The sequence below is a fragment of the Scatophagus argus genome, chromosome 4 (genome assembly GCF_020382885.2).
Source record: "Scatophagus argus isolate fScaArg1 chromosome 4, fScaArg1.pri, whole genome shotgun sequence".
NCBI lineage: Eukaryota > Metazoa > Chordata > Actinopteri > Scatophagidae > Scatophagus > Scatophagus argus.
Genome location: NC_058496.1, coordinates 26,426,477 through 26,450,029, shown reverse-complemented (window position 1 = coordinate 26,450,029; position 23,553 = coordinate 26,426,477). Strand labels below are relative to the sequence as shown.

The 23,553-nt window shown below is 40.5% G+C and overlaps 2 protein-coding genes across 3 annotated transcripts in view; both read right to left on the bottom strand.

The window, feature by feature from the left end:
- Nucleotides 1-3,079: 3,079 nt before the first annotated feature.
- Nucleotides 3,080-5,884, bottom strand: b3galt8 (beta-1,3-galactosyltransferase 8). Its single transcript, XM_046386067.1, has one exon. It carries the CDS (start codon nucleotides 5,505-5,507, stop codon nucleotides 4,545-4,547), a length of 963 nt encoding a protein of 320 aa, XP_046242023.1. The 5' UTR covers nucleotides 5,508-5,884; the 3' UTR covers nucleotides 3,080-4,544.
- A 4,099-nt stretch (nucleotides 5,885-9,983) lies between these two features.
- The window catches only part of tncb (tenascin Cb), a 56,312-nt gene continuing 42,742 nt past the window's right edge, over nucleotides 9,984-23,553 (bottom strand). The window contains exons 12-23 of one of the 2 annotated variants that reach the window (XM_046386065.1): nucleotides 21,733-22,005; nucleotides 20,403-20,525; nucleotides 19,398-19,541; nucleotides 18,845-18,964; nucleotides 18,284-18,427; nucleotides 15,710-15,840; nucleotides 15,464-15,596; nucleotides 14,713-14,864; nucleotides 13,643-13,739; nucleotides 13,067-13,228; nucleotides 11,952-12,115; nucleotides 9,984-11,340 (exon numbers count right to left, since the gene is read on the bottom strand). In XM_046386065.1, the coding sequence (XP_046242021.1) occupies nucleotides 11,230-11,340; nucleotides 11,952-12,115; nucleotides 13,067-13,228; nucleotides 13,643-13,739; nucleotides 14,713-14,864; nucleotides 15,464-15,596; nucleotides 15,710-15,840; nucleotides 18,284-18,427; nucleotides 18,845-18,964; nucleotides 19,398-19,541; nucleotides 20,403-20,525; nucleotides 21,733-22,005 (1,754 nt within the window). In that variant the 3' untranslated portion in view covers nucleotides 9,984-11,229. The remainder of the gene's footprint in view (nucleotides 11,341-11,951; nucleotides 12,116-13,066; nucleotides 13,229-13,642; nucleotides 13,740-14,712; nucleotides 14,865-15,463; nucleotides 15,597-15,709; nucleotides 15,841-18,283; nucleotides 18,428-18,844; nucleotides 18,965-19,397; nucleotides 19,542-20,402; nucleotides 20,526-21,732; nucleotides 22,006-23,553) is intronic. The other variant, XM_046386066.1, reaches the window with a different exon arrangement.

Below are 23,553 nucleotides of genomic sequence, written 5' to 3'. Positions count from 1 at the left end.
ATTTCACATTTGTTTAGTTGACTTTGTTGTTTGTTTTTGATTTTTTCTGTTTGTATTATTATCCTTTGTTGCATTTTATCAGGGTATGTATTAATTGTTGTTTATTGTTTTTTAATTGTATGTAAAGTGTTTTAACTATATTGTTATTAAATGAATACTCCATGTCTACTAAATGGAGAGTTTGCTGTTGCTATCACAGCCATAACTGCTTTGTAAAGAGATGCCAATATTAATATTTCAATTCAATTCAGTTTATTTATATAGCGCCAATTCACAACAAAAGTTATCTCATGACACTTTCCAATTTGAGCAGATCTAGACCAAACTCTTTAATTAAATTGTAAATAGAGAGAGCCCAACATTCCCCCTTGAGCAAGCACTTGGCGACAGTGGCGAGGAAAAACTGCCTTTTAGAAGGCAGAAACCTCGGAGCAGACCCCAGCTCAAGATGGGCGACCATCTGCCTTGACTGGTTGGGTTGCATATATATGCCAATATTGTGTTTACACCATGTTTTGCTGCTCCCAAGTGACCAAGCATACAGTAAATGTTGCTTTAAAAGAAGAAAGAACAGAAAACTATTCCGCATTCTTTTATTGTTTGTGCATTTCAGTGTGTAAAACGTTGTAACAAAATGTTGTTTAAGAAAAACTTGAGACATTTAAAGGTGCTTGAAAATGTTTTCACATTTAAGCTAAAACCTCCACTTGTACATAGCCTTGTAGAGCTGAGATATATAATGAGAACATAATGTATCAGTCTTCTCTTACCTGGAGTAAAGCCATATAGGTCTGTTTGGTTTGCTGCCAACTCAGAGGAAGCAAAATACTTGCTGTGGTTTGTTGTCTGCAGAGCACTGTGGAGTTGTGAGACTATTGTAGGTGGTGGGGGTGAAGTGCTGTGAAGTTGCCATCTGCTGCTGTTCGGCTTCATCTGTGAATCATGACGCAGCAGCAGTCTATTTCAGATGCCCACTCACTGGCTCTGCATCAGGCATCAGTCAGCTATTACCTTGTGCTCTCTCTAGCTGCCATCATCTTGCCTGTTGATTTCATACACAATAAGCCCTTTTATAAAATCAGAAGTCAGTATTAACTCACCCTATACAAATGGTCCATCACTGCGATGGGAAGCCTTTTGAAGAGGTCTCAGATCTTGCACATCCAACAAAAGGCATAGGTAAGCATTACAAATCTTTCTTCTAGAAAAAGAAGAATCAGCTTTTATTGACAGTATATATATTTTTACATACACAGACTGAATTTGTCTTCTGCATTTAACCCATCCTTAATCGAACCGGTGACCCTCCGATCACAAGCCACTTCTACAACCTCTAGGCCACACGTTTAGAGAAAAATTAGATTTGCCAGCCAAATAAATGTGTGAATATCATGAAAAAACAGGTAAATACTTAGCCCAGTTAAGGCTGATTCCAAACTATTTCTTACATTTCAGACCATCATTTAATAACTTAATAACTGCCCTAAAACTCTTTGTATTGATGCTTCATTAAATCCATATAACCATATACAGCGCACTGTGGATGATAATTACTGACATTACTCTGTGGACACATGACATAAAGAAGTTATGAAGTGAATTGCAAAATGAAGGAAGAGAGAGAAAATAGCAATGGGCACAGTGGAGTTTTACTCAATAAAATAACCCCAGAATATAAAATGCTGCAATCAGTTTGTGAAAGTCTGAGATTCATGACAGTAGTTTATTTGAGAGTTTCCAGTCAGGTTTTAGAGTGCATCACAGCACAGAGACTGCATTAGTCAAAGTTACTTCTTGTCTCTGTACTTGTATTGTTACACTTTATTGCTACCTTGACCATCACATCTTATTACATAAACCGGAACATTTAACTGACATTACAGAAACTGCATTAAGCTGGTTTAACTCCTATTTATCAGATCAATCTCAGTTTGTACATGTTAACAGTGAATCCTCTGTACATGCCAAAATTAGTCGCGGAGTGTCATACGTTACTGTGCTAGGCCCAAAATATGTTAGAAAAACATTACCTAATGATACAGCTGCCCTGGATGGCATTTCACCAATGTAACATTGCCAAAATCAGGCACATCAAAAGATGCAGAAAAAATACTCCACACATTTGTTACTTCCATGCTATGTTATTGTGCTATTGTGCTATGTTACTGCCACTCCCTATTATCAGGCAGTCCCACCAAGTGTCTATAGACTTTTCAGCTAATCTAGAATGCTACTGCATGCATACTCATGAGAACAAGCTTTCGAGCTCTTATTTCTCCAATACTGCCTTCTCTATACCTAGTAGAATCCAGAATAGATATTAAAATCCTTCTTATCACCTAAAAATCACTTCATGATCAGGCACCATTGTGTCTTAAAGAGATCATAGCACCCCATTACCCAAGTAGAATTCTTGCTCACAGAATGCAGGGTTACTTGTGCTTCCCAGACTCTCCTAGTGGAAAGTAAGTCAGAGCCTTTACTTATCATGCTCTTCTCCTGTGGAACCATCTTCAAGTATCTTTCCATCAAGGACGTTTAGGGTGGAACAGACATAGAACGTCCTTTTGCAATAAAGCTTATAGTTGGGGCTGGCGTTGGCTAGCCCCTAGTTATGCTGTTAAAGGCTTAGTCTGCTGGGGGACTTCCTACACTGAGCTTCGCTGTCCTCCTCTCCCTCTCCTTCTGTACACTTTCATGTGTTTATGTGGTCATGCATGTTGTTAACTTGGCTTGCTCCAGGTTTAGCAGGTTCCTGTGGATGGTGGTTGCCCACATGTGGTGGTAGTACCATTATTATTACTATTAGCTACAGTTTAATTATTTTTTCTATTTTTAACCCCCCCAAAACAAATAAATTATATAAGAATTCCCTCCTGTACAGAAATATTAGCTACAGAGACCAAAGCCATTATGTACCAGGCTGTAAACACATTGAAAGTTGGGCAGACTCAGGTGGTTAGGAACAAACTTGACTAACAGCACATATTACATACATTTTAGAATTTCTAATCTTTTTTTCTTATTGCTTTGTGCAATAACACATATAAGAAATAAATAAGAAAACATTCATGTATGCTGTCCAATAGATACAATTTATTTGTTTTACTCTACAGATATTAACTTACAGAGCGCACTTAGCCAGAAGCAAACTGTGTAACTGGCACTCAAAAGAATAAAAGTAGACCAAAAAAAAAAAAGAAGAAAACTAACAAAACCATGAGAGAATTGTCAATCCAAACATTCATTTTTTGTATCACTCTCTTGTGCATATAAGACTTTAAACAATCTTTTTAGGACTTTCAGGCTCTTTATCTCTCTAATATCTCTCTATTTTACAGAACAAGAATTTAACTTGTGTTGCTTGAATTGCATTTTGCTGATAATACTGAAATCTTACTGAAGTAATGAACTTTTAATTGTAACAGAGTATTTATATAGTGTAATATTTCTATTTTTAATGAAGACAGTTTTACCAAAGCATTTTATAATAAATTATATAATTATATGATACATTTCTTTGCATAGCCTATTACTTAATGCCCTGTATATACTTTCTTTTTGTTTCATGTTTTTATGTCGGTGTACAGTATAACAGTGTCACACTCTAATAAGTGAAACAAAGAACATACATTAATATTTTTATGAGAGCAAAAGTCTATATAATTATCACTGTCTAAAAGTCATAGGCACTGGGTCAACAGAAGTATCTATATGCACGACTGGATAAGTGTAAAACAAGTGTAACCTACATGTCATCTACTGGCACATACTGCCACCTGCTGGATGTAGCTATAATATGTACATACATAAACACACTGTGATAAGATAGGTACTCCAATAAATAGGCACTTAAAGCCGACAAACATGCTGCAGGTTGTTCTACGATATCTACACTTTATCAAGCTCTTTGTTTTATATAGCAGCAGTACAACATAGTGAGTTGTTGTGAGTTTTTTTTTATTCTTATTCTTAAACAGAATGTTTGCTGTGGCTTCATGTAATTTCCTCTACATGTGAGCTCCAATGGCAGAAAAATGTATCAATATTCAAAAAGTCTTTGTTGTAAACTGCAAATTCTGACAATGCATTCCATACTCTAGCCATACATAGGACAGAATAGCTCCAGCGATATAAATTCCAGCATTCTTGATATAGAGGTTGAAGCACTGTGACTACTCACAGTACATATCTTGTTACTTTCAGGGACTGAAAGAGTGTTGCTTCCTCTCTAGTCGGACTGAAATGCAGCACGTGAGAGATCATAACATACATCTTTTAAGGCTGCTGATAATCTATTAATAATATATTAATAATTTGCAATACCAGGGCTGTAAAGTGCCTAATTTGTTCAATTCCCTGATGATTAACAAATATAGTTCTCTTTCCAGGATTTCTTATGCTTGCCAATGTAGCTCAACTCACTCCACCTGCCTTTAACCTGAACAACCCCACCCGGATGGCTGTGGGTCTAATGGCTTCATTTCCATTACAGCAGGTCACTTATTTCATAATTTGAAATCCTTTTTGAAGGTCTCATGCTGTCAGCAGCTAGTATAGCCTTTGGAGAAATCTTGCCAAATGTGTAACAGCTGTGACGGCTTGAACCGGTTGACAATGACCAGTTTGGCAAAATCGCACCTGTTGTACTCCAAGTGTCTTATTTCAAACAGGTTCCTGAAGGACAGCAGGCTGCGGGAGTATGTTGGCCTTATTCCCAACACCCTCAGACACAACCCTACATAGACATCCTCCAGGGGAATCATCCGGACAAACTTGGAAGCCCAGGAAATCCTGGCGGCCAAGTCTACAGAAAAGACATACCCAGCTCCAGACACATACCAGGGAAAGCTGTCCTCGGGATACAACTCCTCTGAAACATGCCATTTGCTGTTACTGTCCCTTCTCGGTCTACCATCACTTATCACTGAGCCTGTGATGAAGCTCTGCCTGGGGGAGCTCCTCAGTCGACTGACGAGGTAGAACACATTCACAAAGATGTCAGCATCCACCTTCATGGCGTAGGATGCCTTTGGACAATGGGCTGCCAGCCAGCTCATCATCATCATGGTCTTGATAGTCAGGTTTTGGTAACTATCCTGGAAGCTCATCTGGATGATGTCTGCATGTTCCTTACTCTCCTCCTCCAGCTTGTTCTGGATACTCAACAGCTGTCCATCCTCAGGGAGTCCCACATAGAACAGAGTTAGTGTGTCCTGACTGGGGGCACCCCATGTTTTCCTGACAGCTTCCCTCGCTGCAGCCTCCTGTGGGGCTACTGGCACCATAAAAACCAAGAAGGGGCTTCTGTCTTTGCATGCAGCGGGCTGATTGAGAATATACTGGTAAGTTCCAGGGGATATGACCCTGTACTCCTCCGCAGTAAGGGGACTTTTGAGCGGATGTTTACCGTGTGTAACTCCACACACTAAAATCTGACAACACAGGACAAGCACAGCTGAAACGGCGAGCAACTTCACCAACCTCCAGGAATAAGTTATCCTCATCTCCTCAAAGTCCTGTTCACTTTGTAGCCCTGGGCTAAGTCCGAAAGGAACTAGTAAAAACCAGGAAGTCACACAAGATTTGAAGGCAGCGGCCACTCCCAGCTGGTCGAACCAGGAAATGGATGTCTGCCAAAGACGGTGAGCAGCAAGATATCCGACTAAATCAAACCCAGAGAGAAGGGTGTACTCGGGTTATACATATTTATGACAGGAGGTAGGACTTATAGTCAGATTATTGTTCTTCATAAAAAAAAAAAAAAAAAATCACGAATGATAGCGGCTTGTATTTTTCCACGACTGCATGTCTGATTCGTTTAAATAACTCTAATAACTATAATGCAACAACAACAATAAAAACAACAATAATGATATCACAACCCCGATTCAGAAAAGGTCGTTACGCTGTGCAAATCAGTTCGCAGTCACGTGTTTCATAACGTGGCGAACCGCGGCCCGTTTTAGCACGTGAACGGCTGAGGATGACCGTCTCACCTGTTACCAGTGAACCTGTTTCTGTTTATGAGCAGTCCTGACCAGCTTATGCCAAACATATTGATGGCATCAAATTCACAGTAAGCATATGTTTTATATAGAATAACAGCTTCTTTTTTTTTTTTTTTTTTACGGGGGGTTGATATATAATAATAATTACAGAATATGACATGGATGTGAATAGTTACAGATACGTGGTCTGAATATAATAACTAAAATGCTTATTAATGATCTTGTGTTTATCTGGTTTGTTATTTAGAAACTAATTTAAAATATCTCACTTTAAGGTATTTACATGTTCATTTTTGGGAAGGTGGTTTTCATTTTAAATTTGGAGAGGAGGGCGGGAACAAAAAGAGTAACTAATGATTAAAGAAAGAGTAATTAATTAGTCATTACTTGTTCATTTTTCAGTTAATCAGGAGCAGCTCATGAAAAAAAATGGTCAGTATGGCATTTAACATATATTAATGAACTATGACCTATTGATTCATTATTATCCTATCTCCTCTGGTAACACATCATTGTCTGCCCTCTTAGGAACATTTCATCAACGAGCAGGTCACTTGTTTCAGGCTAACTTTTCAAAACTGTGTGTGTCAGTGAATCTAATGAATTTAAAGAAACGATCAACGGGGAACAGCAGGAACATCCCTGTCAGGGTTTTGCTCTCCTCTGGGGCCTGTTTCATGAAGCAGGTTATGTGGAGACTCTGAGTATGTTAATCGTTTCAATGAGGGAGGTAAGTTAGCCCCGAGATCGGGCTAAGTTAAGGAGTAAGTTAAGCCTGTTTCATAAAGCGAGGTAACTCATACTCAGAGTCTGTGAACATAACCTGGTCGGGAGTTTGTCTCTGACTCCTCCCCTTTACAGAGCACATAAGCATAGGCATAATAAAGAGTAGACGCCGCATTGGCTGCTGGGGCATGAGAAATGCGGTCGCCGTCTTCTCAGCCTTTTGGCTAAGACAGCGGTCGCCTCCTTTTGGTGGTATTTCTTTTGCCTTCCAGTGGCATTGAGGTATTACCAGCTTTTTGGAGGATATTCCCCTACGTTCCTTGTGAAAGTACTTCAGCTTATTGTGGTTGCAAGTTTACTCACAAATAGGAGTTCATTGGGTTTTTCTTTCTACTTGTATTCTGCCGGTTTTTCCATCTTGACCTGGCAAATTGTAATGGGGGCAGCCGTGGCCTGGAGGTTGGAGAAGCGGCTTGTGATCAGAAGGTCGCTGGTTCGATTCCCCCACCGGACTGGCAGGAAAAATTTGGGTGTGGTGGAGTGTTGATGTCCCCACCCCCACCCCCCTCATTGGCTGGCTGCTGTGCCAGTCAGAAAGGTGAGCCTCGCTCTGAAACGGTTTCTCTCAGTTTATCTTGTTTTTCCTGGCCACAAGCCTGTGAGAGCCATCAAATGGGACTGCGGGTAAATCATTTCAAATGAATAATAATTTTTCTGTTAACATGTTGCTGTGAGCTTTGGGGGGAAAAATTTGAATGTCTTTTAGGATTTCCAAATGTGATTGGCTGCATTGATGGCACTCACATTCCTATCACTGCTCCTTCACAAAATGAATATTATGTGAACAGGAAGTCCTCCCACAGCATTAATGTGCAGGTACACACATTGACTACTCTCTTTAAATGTCAGATCACAAACATTTCAACTAACCTGTCTCATTTTCTGTACTGTTAAAATCATTTGTGATGCAGCTCACATCAAGTCAAGTCAACTTTATTTGTATAGCCCATTTTTACAAGCAGAGAGAACCACCCCGCCGATAGTCGGTGCACAGAGGAATGACAGGCAGATGTCAACAATACACATTGGGTTGGTCATAGAGCCGGGTACAGTTCAACTTGAAGATCTGGATGGAGAGATACCTGCAGAAAGATACAGAGAGAGAGAGAGAGAGAGAGAGAGAGAGAGAGAGAGGGAGGGAGAGACACAAGACTACGAGGAGCACTGGACACACAGTTAGTGACATAAAATAATGAACTGCATGTTAATCTGACGAGGGGAGAGGATAGAAGAGGAGAAGGAGGAGGGGAAACTGCTTGGTGGATCATGTTTGTGTCCCCCGGCAGCATAGGCCTATAGCAGCTTAGCTATGATAGAGATTTAAAGATTAACAGTTAGTCAGACCTATTCTACCTGTGGCTATATATCATGAGGTGAGTGTAACTATGCCTACCAGCCCTACACACTTTGTTTGAGGCTAACTATATGCTTTACTAAACAGAAAGGTTTTAAGTTTAGTCTTAAAAGTGGAGGTGGTGTCTGCCGGTCAAACCCAGATTGGCAACTGGTTCCACAGCAGGGGTGCCTGATAGCTAAAGGCTCGTCCTCCCGTTCTACTTTTATGAATTCTGGGAACTGTAAGTAAACCTGCACTCTGTGATCTGAGTGTTCTATTGGGAATATATGGGACTATTAGATCCTGCAGGTATGATGGGGCTAGTCCATTTAGGGCCTTATATGTAAGTAGGAGAATTTTAAAGTCTATTCTGAATTTTACCGGAAGCCAGTGAAGAGAAGCTAAGATGGGGGAGATATGATCCCTTTTACTGATTCCTGTTAAAACTCTAGCTGCTGCATTCTGGATCAGCTAGGCTATTAACAGAGTAATTTGGACATCCTGACAATATCCTGATAATAACATCATCACAAACGTAGAAGCCAAGTGGCCTGAATCTGTGCATGACTCCTGTATATATCGAGGGTCTCTGAGCAACAGACTGGACTGTGGCAAGTGGCCTGAAACACTGCACTGGTGGCTGTTTGTCACTGTAAAGATCTTTGTCTAGTTTGTCTGTGAAAAATATCAATACTCAATAAATGTGACTTTACTTGCAGGAGAGATTGAAGGCTTCCTTCTGGGTGACAGGAGTTACCCCTGCCAACCGACTCTCATAACCCCTTACCCAGACCCTCAACCAGGCCCCCAGCAGCACTAAGAGATGAAGAATGACATTGAGTCATATTGTTCTACATGTACAATTGTACAGAATTAAACTGTGTTGTTTACTGAGTTTGATGGACCCTCTTCATGCTGTCCAGTTACGCTCTGTTAAAAAAGGATAACAATGTCAGCTTCCATGTCAATATAAATCCATACAAGAATGTCACATGTACATGTAAAGCTGATCTAATATGATACCTCTGTAGGCCTTTCTGTGACAGCAGACACAGTGTCTTCATCTTCATTATCCTTTGAAGACAAGCATTTTATTCTGTGAACTTTATACCACTACTGGTTATGAGTTTTGGTCTGTTGAGTTACTTACAACAGGCTGGAGTTGGGCTACATGAGGCTCCAACAGGTGGAGACGTCCCTCAGAGTCTACTGGATTCAAGAGCAAACGTCCTGTCTCTAAAAGAGGCTTCATTAAAAAAAACAATATAGAGGAGTGGAGTGTTATGAAGACACTTGTGTCCTGAGGGGTGACTGGCTCAGATGAGCTGCCCCCTGGGATTCCCTCAGCCACTGGCCTTCCAGTAGTTTGGCTCAGGGCCATCTCCTCTGCCTGTGTTAGAGGTGGTGGTGCAGGTCCTCCACCCGTTTTAGGGGCCTCTGCCCTCTTTCTGTTGGCTAGACAGGAGTCAGATGTTAACTTCACCACATTAATTAATGAAACATTACAGAGAACAGAATGTGTGGAAACATCATGTGGGGATAAAAGAGTTGTACAGTATTAAGTCATTTAAATACATTTAAATAGTTTGACATGTCAAATGTTAGCAAAGTGAGATACAACCAGGCATGTTATGTTTCAGCCTCACCTGATTTAATTATATTTTCATATTTCACCCGTTATTTTTCACCTGTTTTTCACCCCCTGGGTTGCACCTACATGAACAGAGGGTCACACTGGAATCGGGGCTCCACTGATCATGGCTTTTTTTGAGTCAAGATTTGTCGTGAGCTTTTTTTTTTTTTTTCTTCATTTTATTTAGTTGCATCAACAAATAAAATCCCTTAACATCTTCCTTTTAAACAAACTGTTTTATTTTAATTCAGTTTACACAGAAACATCTGTTGTTCAACCAGTTATAAACAAACAAAAATAAAAACAAAATTTACACAGGCATTCTTTAGATGGTCAGTGATTTAGTATGCTGTTGCAGGAAAGGCGGGATGGGGGTGGAGAGATGTAGAAACACTACCTAATTTTGTCCTGTCTAAACCTTGTTGTCATCAATACAAGTATAAAGGCCTTACTAAGTCAAATGAACTTCAATTGGAATTGGCCATTTTTTCATGTTTTGAACATCAACATCTTTTGTGTGAAAAACACATAACATTCTCTTGTTCGACACATATGCACTGTATTCACATATCACAAAAAAAAGTAACATTGCATTTCATCAACGTTTCATTATACTGAAGGACAGGTCCTGCCTTGGATTCATAAACAAAACAAATCAGAACACATCAGTTTTTCTTTTCTCTGTTGTTGAACTTTTTAAAACACAATACTGTGGCTGTAGCATGAGGACATCATGGGCTCACACAATGAATGGAAATACTGCTACTCATATGGACAATGGACTTTTTTTTTTTTCATTTCCATTTCTATCACATCAGATGTTAGCTTATGCTAGGGGAGATGTGGAAACCTGGGGAGACAGGTTAAGTCAGACAAAGACAAACAACAGGCAAGTTAGATGGAGATATCTGACATCTGAACAGTGCCATCTGTTTTTCAGATGGAAACAGGTACTGTACAAGGAATAACATTTTCAATATAATCCAGTTGAATGAGCACTGTATTATTACTAAGAGGCCCTGAAACTAAACAACCTGGCTTGGATGTGAAAATAGGGAGTTGTATTAATTACTGTGCACAACATAATGCCCAAGCTGCACACTCGCCTCCCCACAAATGCTGCAATGAGAAACTATTAGAATCAGATGGAAAGGAGTTTTTGCTCTCTTTGGTGTGTGAGTAGAATCTGTGTGGGCTCGATTTCAGTCCAGTTCGTAACATGCACATTGATTTCTACACTGGTAGCATTTCCACAACCATATTACAAGGGAAGAGTGTCAGAGTCGAGGGTGATCTTTGAGAGAATGGGAGGAGGGAAGGTGTGTTGGTTTGCAAGGAGGCAGCAGGGCTCTTGGCAGTGGCTTTGGTTGCTGTGTGTGTGGGGGGTGGAGGTGAGGTGGTTTATGGGGAATCCAGACAGAGCAGTAGTATTGGTGTTTTTGTTTTTGTTGATGGTGAATCATTTATGACCGCTTCCTCCTCCCCTCCAGGTTTCTGAAGTTAGATGGCCTTATCTTCATCTCAGCGAACTCGATTGAATGCTCATGGCCTTTCCAGTGGAACCAGTTCACACCCTGGAAAGAAGATAGACAAATGATAAGTTGAAATAGGAGCTGAAGTGGAGGGCCACATTCCTGTCACAGATTCAGGAATCCAAATTATGTCCAATGCCAACTTTATTGGACTGGGCAAAGACATTCTCGTTGTAAGATTTCATCTAAATTACCTCTGTTGTTAATTCTGATGTTGCTGTGAACACAAAACGTATGTAGTTCAGACCACAATAAACCCTGGGAGCAGAATAGTTTCTCGACTGGGATATTTCCTAGTAATTTAAATAATGAAATGAACCGTTTTACAGGAACATGAATGGAACTCCCTTGAAAGATTCCTTAAGGAGATTCTTTCTCCTTAAGGAAAAATGGAACACCTGCAGAGACTCTCTAAACCCTCTGAAGAACCCAGTAATCCTAATTGAGGGCCTTTGAGTACCCACTGGAACTCCTTTAACATATACCTGAATCCTTGCCAGGAATTCTGGAATACTCTCTACTCAAAGATTAACTTCTGACCTGTAGTGATCTCAGGAACCCCCCAGAGACTAATTTAAAAATCACTCTCTATTTGTGAGCATACAGTAACTGTACGAGTTGTGCTGTGTTCTCTGTTCTCTCTGATGTAGTACCTTGCTGTGACTGTTATCTCCATATCTTCCCATGAGGTTGACGCGGTGGCAGTTTTTATACCAGAACGCTCCCTTATAGGACAGGGCACAGTTGGTGACAGCGATGTCATTGTCATGATCGTAAGTGGAGAATGGACGACCATGGTGGTAGGTCATGGAGTCACCTACAAAGGCACAACAGAGAAACAGTGAGTCAATGAAACAAAATGAGGTACAGTTTCTGTTAGGAGCAGGTGAACAAATGAACACAACACTACAGATACAACCTATGCACTACCTGGCCACTATAAGATCAAAACAATGTTCTGTCTTAGTGTCTTTAAGTATACTTTTCTTATTTAATAGCAAAATGAGACAGTGTTTTAAGAAATCTGTTTGTGAGCAGTAGATAATATAGAGAAATTGTATTCAAAGAAATTATTAACTAAGGAAAGAACTCTCCAAAGACCAAAAAGATCCTAGTTCTTTTTTAAATTTTTTTTATGTTGGCATGACTGACAGCATTTCATCAAATTAACTCTTTTTAAGAAGCAGGTTCCAGCTTAAATCTGCAAATGCTTTTTCTTTAAATGCTGGTCATATTTGACATTTTTCTTATTTATCTATATTTTTCTTATTACAAGTATTGTGTGTGTATTAAAGCCTGACCGTATTCCTCTGCATAATAGTGCTCTATTCTTCCATAATCTTTAAACTAAAACAAACTCACAAAAACTACTTAAAATCACATCAGTGAGCATCCCTGGGTGACATATTCCTTCATTACCATGAATACACACACTGTAGTTTATTTTGACTCATTGTCACAACTCGGTCCTAATACCTTACAATGTCATACGAGCACCAAGTGTTGATTCATTTGCCCTTGAAAATAGTACTCAACAAATGCACTATTTCCTCTTCACCACAGCGAGGAGCTGTTTCAGGGAAATTACTTACATATATATATATATATATATACATATATTTGTGAGCTATTTAAAGATTTATACATGTCCTCAGTTGGAACTCATGGGTTTGGGGCCGACTGTCTAAGAATAGGAAGTCAGAAAAGTACTGAGAGTCAAACTACAAAATTGTTAACACGTTTGACCGTAGGTTAAATTCAGCTTTACCTGCTGTTCCACTGTATGCTCCTACATGGACTTTGTAGCGTGTCCGCGGTTCAGCAACAGAGAACTTGTCATATTGAGCGTAAGCTGTTTCTCCCTTATCTCTCAGGTCAACTCGCAGCTCATACTGACCTCCAGCTGTGATCTTATGTAGGTTGGAAAGACCTGGGTGAGAGACGAGAGGAGACTATATATCAGCTGGACCATACGTCAATAAGCTGGATACTCAGCAGTATTAAGGAATGGATTTGATATGATTATAAGATGATACCATGTAAGTAAAGTAAGTAAAACTGTAGATTATTAATAAGACTAAATATGTTTTGTAGATACCTAGTTGGATTCATGCTTCATCCATTTTTATATTCTCTAGATTTCTGTAAGTGTTAAATTCTCAAATTTGTCTGACCTTAGCTAATGATAATAATAATAATAACAATAATAGTAATAATAATGTACAAAATACAATTTTGTAGGCTAGAAATCACCTTAATTAATAACAACACATATTGACATATGACAATATCCTCATGGTTAGCGGCATACTGTGTTGTGAAATGACGTTTGCAAAGAAATTACCCATCCAGAATTCATCATTCATGTCACCGAAGCCGGCTGTGTAATTCTTCCAGTTGCGGAAAAACTCCAGTTTACCACTCTGGCGTCTGAGGAACACCTGCAAGAGAAATACAGTAAGATACAAAAAAATATGAGATTTTACTGATTACCAGACATTCCCACAAAAGCATACACTATATAGACAAAAAGTATTCAGACACCGGACCATCGCACCTTATTCTTAATACATAGGCATTAATACGGAACTGGCTACCCTTTTGTAGCTATAACGGCTTCCATTCTTCTAGGTAGGCTTCCACAAGAATTTGAAGTGTTTTGTGGGAAAATTTGCCCATCCATGCAGTAGAGCATTTGTGAGGTCAGGCACTGATGTTGGACAAAAAGACCCAGTTCCAGTTCCAGTTCAACTCAAAGGTGGTCAATGGGGTTGAGGTCAGGGCTCTGTGCTGGCCAGTCAAGTTCTTCCACAGCAAACTCATCCAACCATGTCTTTTATTTGCTTTGTGCACTGGTGCACACTCATGATGAAATAGAAAAGGGAAACATCCATCCATCCATCCATTTTCTACACCGCTTATCCATCAGGGTAGCAGGGGAGCTGGAGCCTATCCCAGCTGACTACGGGCGAGAGGCGGGGTTCACCCTGGACTGGTCGCCAGTCAATCACAGGGCCAACACACAAAGACAGACAACCACACACTCTCACACTCACACCTAGGGGTAATTTAGAGTAGCCAATGAACCTATATGGCATATATAGTTTTCAAAACAAAATGAGATCAAAAATCATCATCAAGATCAAGAATCTTGAAAATATCCTGGATATGTTTTGATTTGTTGATTTTGACAACAATGGAAGTTTATCAAAACTGAAGCTGAAAAGTGAAAAACAAACTGAACTGGCTCATAGAGAACTTCCGAGTAGATGAGTGCCGCTGTACACGTTGCACACAGCTGTTTAAACATTTGTTAATGTAGAAAACTATGTTGGAATACTGCATATATATTAGCATTGCTTCAAATGTGAACACATCTTGAGCATGTATGCCCTCTGTTAGCTGTTGACTTACAATCCATCCGCCTCCATCAGTGCTCATGTCACAGTAGACCTGGAGTGGCTGGCTTTCATCTCCACCCAGATAGACGGTGTACAGGCCTGATGAAGTGTCACCATTCAGTAGAACCTGGGAGCAGTCCTTGGGATGTCTGTACAGCACACCAGCTATATATATATATATACACACATGAAGAAAAAAGACAACATGATGAATTAAACAACAAATAGCCTCTGTAACAAGGGATAGTTACAAACATGTCTGACCCGACAGCTTTGTGAATCAAGGATCAAGGTACAATGCATAAACCACACACTGAGGGTCACCAGGCAATTAGGATTGTAGGTAAATGAACACAGTATCACTCACATTCACACCTTCTACCAATTTGAAGTTTCCAGTTAACCTACAATGCATGTTTTGGACTGAGAGAGGAAACTGAGCCACCTGGAGGAAAACTGCCCCCTCCAGCAAGGTTACAGCAAGGTTATGTGACAGTGCTACCACTTATCTTTTGTACGGCCCTGACAATAAGGTCACTGCCTGTGAAAAGACAGAACTTTCAAAATTTGCTGACCTTTAAGGATCTTCTTTCTTGTGGAGTTTCATAAAGTTCATGATTTCAGCACATGAAATCAGAACATTTGCCCTCCAAGCGCATAATTATTGTTATTAAAAATACAAATACTCAAAGCTGAAACCTTGCATCAAACATCACATCTCACTAGGGCTGAAACCAGTCCAGTGTATACGTGAGTCTACTCACCGGTAGTGAAGACAGTAGTGATAACTCTGCTTCTCTTAGGACCAGCAAGAGCCTGCAGCTTGACGGTATACTCTGTGGAGGCGATGAGCTGAGCCATGTTGTAAGAGACAGCAGTGGGACTCAGGATCACCTCCTGAAACAGGAAACATGTTTAAACATTTTATTTCAGAGTATAATTCATGGATTTGATGTGGGCTATCGCCGACCAGTTAGACCAGAATCTGTGGTGTTGAGCTGTCTGCTCACCCGGACAGTGCCGTCTGCAGACTTAAAGCTGAGGATATATCCCGTGATGTAAGCACGAGGCGGCTTCCAAGTCAGCAGGCCACTCTCTGTTTGAATGTTACTGGCTGCCAGGTCATGAGGAGCATCCACATCTAGAAATAAAACATCTTTTTTAAGAAGTCCATATTTTGCTGTTTCTCGGCTGTTTAAGCCACTTTTTTAAGCTTTAATTAGTTTTTATTCACATATTTCTTGATAGCAGAGACTGACTCAAGATTGTGACTTAATGAAGATGTGCACACAGTGACATGAGACTTGACTTGAACTTGAAATTTGAAACTTGTGAACAGTCTTTGTTTTATGTTTTTTGGTACATGAATATTAAGGAAATATCTGATGAACGTAAGCTAATGTTATTCCCCCTATCACTGTGCATCTGGTGTGTGTGGCCACAGATGATGATGCAACAACAACACTGTGGCAAGCACACCTGCACAGCTGATGTACAGCTGATGCAGTACATGCTGAACTGTATCCAGCCCTCTGACAAACCCAATGTCTACTGTCAACATCTGCCCATGTCGTTCTTCTATGTAGCGATATTATAGCTAACTTAAACAACATATCAGCTAAAAAACAAATACATGCAATACACAGTCTTCAGAATTCCAATTATAACAACCTGTCATGTTTGTCCTTTGTAATGTATGATGTTTATTGCATGTATGTTTCTTTCTCTCTCTCTCTCTATCCTGTCTACCTCTTCTTTCCCCCCCTTCACCCAGCCGACTATCAGCAGGATAGTTCTCCCTTGTGAGCCGGGTCCTGCTCAAGGTTTCTTCCTGTTAAAAGGGAGTTTTTCCTTGCCACTGTCTGCTTGCTTGGGGGTTCAGGCTCTGGGTCTCTGTAAAGGATCTAGAGACAATTTTGATTGTATAAGGTGCTATATGAATAAATTGAATTGAATTGAATTGATGAGACTTTTGTGATAACCTTTGGGTGTAAAAACTTCACACGAGGCCCAAACAAAAGAATGCAAATGCATTATTATTATTTTTTTCAGTTGCAGATCTATTTTTTGTTTTCAGATCTTTTTCTCACTTCTGGGTTTCATTTTTTCAGTCTCAAACTTTTGGCCAGGATCTGGTGCGGGGGCATGGTATCAGCTTAAAGGGGCATGGAATCATGATTGACAGCATAACAAAGAAGGCTCCATCGGTTAGTTAGTTTGTGTTATTGTGAGAGTTTCAGTGGTGGAAGAAGTGTTCCGATCATTTACACCACATGGTAACTAACAGACCGGGACAGAGGTGTATCTTTGCTTTGTTTTTCTGCCTGATGGTCTTTCCTCCTGTCTGTGTATGAGTCTATCTGGCGCAGTGATGGGTGGGCCTACACTGTCTGCCAGTCATCTCCACTCCCTCCCACACCTGTGTTTCATCACCTGCCAATCAACCTGATACCTGCTGCCAGTATTTCTCTCTTGTACTTATCTTATTTGACCTCCGGCACTCACCCCTTGGCTCCTTGAGCAACTTTGAGTTTTTGGACATTTATATCATTGTAAATATTGTATATAATTTTTGTATAAGTGACTCTGAATTTGTTATGTTGTCTTCTGAATCTGCTTATTTGGGGTCATCTAAAAACCTCGATAACCTTAACACATGTATTACATGTCTGATCCAACAGAAGAGCGACTGTAGCTCAAATTGCTGAAAAAGTTCATGCTGGTTCAGACAGAACACGAAGCAGATAGCGGTTTATTGCATATGGGTCTGCACAGCTGCAGATCGGTCAGGGTGCCCATGTTGACCTTTGTCCACCGCCAAAAGCACCTACATGGAGCAATGGAAGAAGGTGGGCTGGTCTGATGAATCATGTTTTCTCTTCCATCTGGTGGATAGTAATGTGAGTTGCTTAGTTGGGGAAGACATGGCACTAGGATGCACTATGGGAAGAAGGCAAGCCGGCAGAGGTGGTGTGATGCTTTGGGCAATGTTCTGCTGGGAGACCATGGGTCCTGCCCTTCATGTGGATGTTACTTTAACACGCACCATCTACCTAAAAAAGTACATTTCTTCATGCAACAGTATTCCCTGATGGCAGTGGTCCCTTTCAGCAGGATAATGCACCCTGCCACACTGCAAAAATGATTAAAAAATGGTTCGAGGATAACAACAATGAGTTTGAGGTGTTGACTTGGCCTCCAAATTCTCCAGATCTTAATTGAAACGATCATCTGTGGGATGTGCCGTCAGCGTATCCAAAGTAAGTCAGATCTGCATAGGCCTGACCTCACAATTTGCAGGACCTAAAGGGTCTGCTACTGACGGCTTGGTGCCAGATACGACAGCATACCTCTAGAGGTCTATTGCAGTCCATGTCTCAGCGGGTCAGGGCTGGCAGCAAAGGGGGCACATCTAAATGTTATGTCTGTTCAGTTGAATGCTCATTACAACCATAAGACATTTGACTTGGACTTGCAAAAAATGACTTGTGAGCATCTCACATAGATAGATAGAAAGAATAGTCTGTCTAACTGTACTTGGCAGGAGAGAAAGAGATTAAATTTTGTCAGGAAGGAGTGCTGACCGGTGGTAAACTCAGTTGTAGTGGCTGCACTCTTGGCCAAGTCTCTCACAGCATAGACCTTCACAGTGTAGTGTGTCGCCGGTGTCAGGGAGCTCATCACAAACTCCACCACATTTCCTGACACACGCTCCATCACTGGAGCCACTGCAACGACACAAACAGACAGGCTTTAAGATAGCACGTCGAGGACAAATATGCAGGATGAAAGAGGAAGCAAACTCGGCTTATACTTATGTGTCAGACAATATTACTCTTTTGTTTAGAACTGAATATTGGAATATCTCTTCCCTCTAGGAAACTTTCTGGAAACATCTTAGAAAACTTGATTTTCTTTGCAATAAGAAGCAACTCTCTCATTGTTTTTCAGTGGTAGGAATGCTTGCTCACAGCAGAATGTTTATTATCTGTGTATCTGTTTTAAAAACTAAATTAAAGAGTATGGTCTATTCAGAAAGTATCATGAGATAAATTTTGTTGTGATTTGGCATATATAAAAAAATTGAACTGATGTGTACTGTGTGTGTTAGGATGTATGTACATGAATGTATACACACAAAATACCTGAGTCTGCACTATAGGTGATGACGTAGCCATCTACAGTAGCAATGGTGGGCTGCCAGAGAAGCAAAGCTTCAGTGTCGGTGATGTTGACAGCAGCCAGAGCACGGGGCTTATCCAGAGCTGTAACACACACACATACACACAGTGAAATGTACATACTCAAATACCTTCCTGTTGATGGATCTATTGTGTCGGAAGGATGTGACACCTCTCTCATCTTTAATCATATTCATGATTAAACACAAATTGAAAACAGTTGAATCAAACATTGTCACAGATTCACGTTAGCTAACTTGTTATGTTTGTAGCCAACTTGTTACTTTATACCCCATCAGTTTTTCTCCTATTACTCCCTATCAGCTCATTAACGCTGAAGTACGTTCACTATGGGAACTGCTCTTAATGAATGTTATTTTTGTAAATGTCATTAAACACTTAAACACAGTTACATAGGAATTTGAGTGCCACAAAACTGCCACAAGTACATTTTTGCATCTAGCCTTAAGATAGTGAATGTGCAAATGTATCAGTGTTAGTTCTATTTAAGTCTTACCTGTGGTCACACTATCTGATCCTGGTTCACTCTCCCTTTCACCCTTAATGGCGATGACAGAGATCTCATAGGTGACTCCAGGTGTCAGGTTGGGTAGCACAGTCTGAGACTCAGAGCCGTCCACTGTCAATACCTTAGCATTACCTTGAAGTGAAAATAACATGTCACGTAGGCAAATCATTTTCAGACATCAGAAGCTTGGCTAAAGTATTATTTGATTTGATAATGGCATTTTCTCTGGTGATTCTGGTGATCTGGTCACTCAGCAGAATCTTTGCTAAGGTGGAGGCGAGGCTAAATCTAGATTTTTGTGTAAATTTGTTCCTAATCATATTTTTTGATAATCCAAAACAGTACAACTGAGTCATAATAATAGATTTCCCAATTCATAGTTGTTGTAACCAGTTTTGTATTACCCATAAACATAAGCAGGCCTACAATTCGACTGCATTTTGTTATTTTAGGTCATTTTAACAGTTTTGTATCTGTATCCTCATATCTTTACACATTTTAAGTGACTAAAGACATTACTTTTTACATCAATTAATAGAATGTGCACCAATCATAATGGTAGTGTGAAACCTATTTTCATCCAACTGAAATAAAGTGAATAATTACATCACATTTTTTGTTCTTGTTTTGCATGATTTTCATGAGCTCTGGACCTGTCAGTCCCTCATTCGCAAGACAGACCTGTATGGTCACTAGGTGGCAGAAGTAGACTATCACTGAAGTAAAGGTAATAGAGGATTAAAGTAATTGGTAGTGAGATTGTCAATGCTATCTATAGTGATTCATAACTTGGAATACAAGCTCAAAATAAGATTATTGAAAGCTGTCTAAGCACTTCATCTGAAAAATTTGTTTTTCTCAATGTAAGCAGGAATATATTGATACAGCCCCAATATTGTTGGGTATAAATTTTCTTCTTGATTTTTTTCAAGTTCGGTCAACTTTGGGATTTTCTTGAATCAAGTGACAGTTCTGTCTGTTTGCATCACTGACCTCCATGAACAGGCACATAAGTGACCCTGTAGACGTCCACCCGAGCTCTTGGAATTACCCAGTGAACAGTGGCAGATGTGTCAGTAACATCAGAGAAGCGGATGCCCTTGGGTGAGCCCAAGTCTAGTACAAAAAAGACAGAAAATGAAGGCAGAAACACACAAAAAAGAAGATTTAGTCTATATGTGTAATGCCTTCTTCGACTGGTGACGAACATCAGTAAATGTGCAAAGCTGACATACACAAGTCAGTATTTCTGGCTTTTGAGTTGAGCAGCAGACAAGAAAAGACACACACACAAACGCACACACATCCATCCAGGGCAGGTACACCGCCGAAAGGTTTAGAATAGAGTGAAAGACAGTGTGTAAAAAAAAGGTCAAAGTAGACAGACAAAGAGGGTATGAGGAGGAATTGCCTCACGGAGGGACCCTTCCCAGCTAACAGCAAGGCACAGTATCTTGCGTGACAGACTTGAGGAGATTAACTTGCCCCCCTTATCATGGCAACACAAAAGTGAAACATGCACCATTAAACCCAAGAGTAAAGCCTTACCCCCAGGGAGGACAGACAACCAGTTCTATGTGACACAGATAACTGAACAACCCCCTGGCCCCCACCACTACCACCACCACCGCCACTACTTTACAAGCAGTGACGCTGACAGATGGGGCCACATAATCAAAGACAACTGGACTGGACAACTGGACAGAAAAGACACAATAAAAGGAGCTGAGTAAATGTCTTGAGCAGGGGTCTGCTGATATGAGTTTTTTGGGCCTTTTATTTTATTTTTTTACCCAGAATAGTGTTCACTAAAGCACAAATGAGTCTAATTCTGATCCAGCAGGAGTCTGGAGCCCTGAGATCAACACCCCGCACGATGCCATGTGGTCTGTCTGAACCTAGAATATGTGTTGTTTAATACTGCTGTACACTAAGATGGTGATGAAAAGTCATCAAGCGCGGTCTTTTGGATACACTGACGGACAGTTTAAAACACTGCCTTGTGATTCAGTGTTGAAAAAGAAAAAGGACCACTGAAATGGATTCATTTCGAAAAGCAAGAAGAGAAAGAAAAATGTGTGAAATTACAGCATTAAGTATCTTTGACAAATATAGTATAGCCTTGTTACTTGGTTAATAGACGAAAAGGTTTGTTATATTAAAACAAATGTAAGAACACAGATATTAATGACCACATTTTCACCATAGAGAGGAAATTGACAAGATATGACATCATTCCACATTAACTACATTGACATAGCTACATAGTGCAGATCTTCAGTTCACAGCTCTGATTTCTCATTTTCATCCTTTCACCATGTACCTGTTCTTACCACCTTGAGTACAGACTTGGAACGTCTTCCCAAAATGAGTCCAAAGATTTCAATTGTGTACTCAGTATCCTCTGTGAGATCTGTGATGGCTGTGCTTCGCTCCTCGCCAACCAGCACCAGCTCTCTTGGTTGGCCTGGGTCCTCAGCCTGGCTGACCATTACCACAAAGGTGTCGAAGGCGTCCTCTTCAGCTGTCCAGGCCAGTCTAAAGCTCTCGGGGGTGACATCAGAGACTAGGAGAACTTGCACCTCCGGCTCAGCCTCTGAGTGACAGAGGAAAGTCAGTTTTCTTCCTTAGTAGCAAAAGTGCTTTGACATTTGAGGAACATTGCAATGAAAGAGAGTGTTATCAGTCTTTGTGCAAATACCAAAACTGGTTATTCGGAAGTTCAACATCAGTTAACAAATAAAGAGCCTGAGTTTGCAGAGTGGCAAGAGGAACAAAGAGGATGAAATGAGCAGGCAATGGGGTTGTTGAGCCGAGCAAAAGTGTCCAGCTCCATTCTTTTAAGGATTAGTTAACTTGAACCATCGATGCCACTGTGGTTAGTACGATGAAAAATTGATAAATTCAAGATTGTTATAAAGTGTCCCCAAAACCCATGAAGTAATACCATTTACTCAGTCAGGTGTTTCACCCTATCATTGCCTGTAAATGCCTGAGCCTGGAATGACTGAACAACTGGAATGAATTGATTTTACTGCACAATTTCAAAAGTGTTACATGCTGGTGTTACATTTAGGATAAATGTGGATATGTGGATTGCACTTAAAATAATTCACAATTTAACAATTTACACAATTTGTCCGATCCATGTTATTATTGCACTATTCCAAGTAAAGTCCAAAGTAAAGAGGCTTTGTGAAATAACAGCTGCTGAAATACAGCACAGTGCAGACATGTAACTATAGCATAAAGATGGGAGTGTGTGCATGTGGAGGCGTAAGAGCAGCCATTTGCAGCAGATAATAAAGGCAGTGATAGGAAGAGAGGCTGAGAAACAGTGGGACACTACAGTTGGAGAAAAAGCTCTCTTTCGCCAAAGGATGAGTCCACTGAAGCTAATTAGCTGGAGAAACTTCCGGTAGCAGCACAGATAGATACATGAACCGAACAGAGCTTTTAAAGCAGCCTGGATAGAAGCAAATATAAGTGGGCTCAGAAAAGTCTCAATAGAGCCCATTGCCCATGCTCATTAAAACACTACACCAAATGTGAGGGTCTCAGGGGTCCGTGAACTAGCCTGAAACCCCTTTTTATTGTGAAGGAAAACACATTGAGGCATTTGTTGGGAGAAGAAGCAGTGGAAATGAGAAGCAGACCAGACAAATCCCAGGGAGCTGTCACTCTTCATTAGCCGCCAGGCAGCTTTAGCTGGTCAGAGGAAGAGAGGGAGGGCCACATCCATCAGCTAACATGTGCAAGCTTGCTACTGATTTCACCCTGCACCACCACCACTTCTACCCCTCTACCCCATATCCTCTACAGCCCCCAAGACGTGAGGGAACACAATCCTCGCTCACAAAAGAGAGCCTGTTATAGGAGGTATGCGCCGGCGCCAGCTAACCTGCTGAAAAGCAGGTCTACAATCAAAATCCCAGAGCTGGTTCCAATCTCGCCTGATAACTTCACGATAGCAGCTTGTATATGAATCACAACTGCATAAAGCCTGTTCTGGCTGCTGTCCACATCTCTGTGTGGTTCCATCAATCATTTGTTGTATAAAACTCCCTCTCCAGTAATCAAAGTTTTTTCAGAGAAGGACTTTATTTTCCCTCCAATGTCTTCCACTGGTAGACCAATGATGACT

Coding starts and splice junctions, on each gene's coding strand:
- b3galt8 (XM_046386067.1), bottom strand. CDS start 5,507: ATGAGGATAACTTATTCCTGGAGGTTGGTGAAGTTGCTCGCCGTTTCA.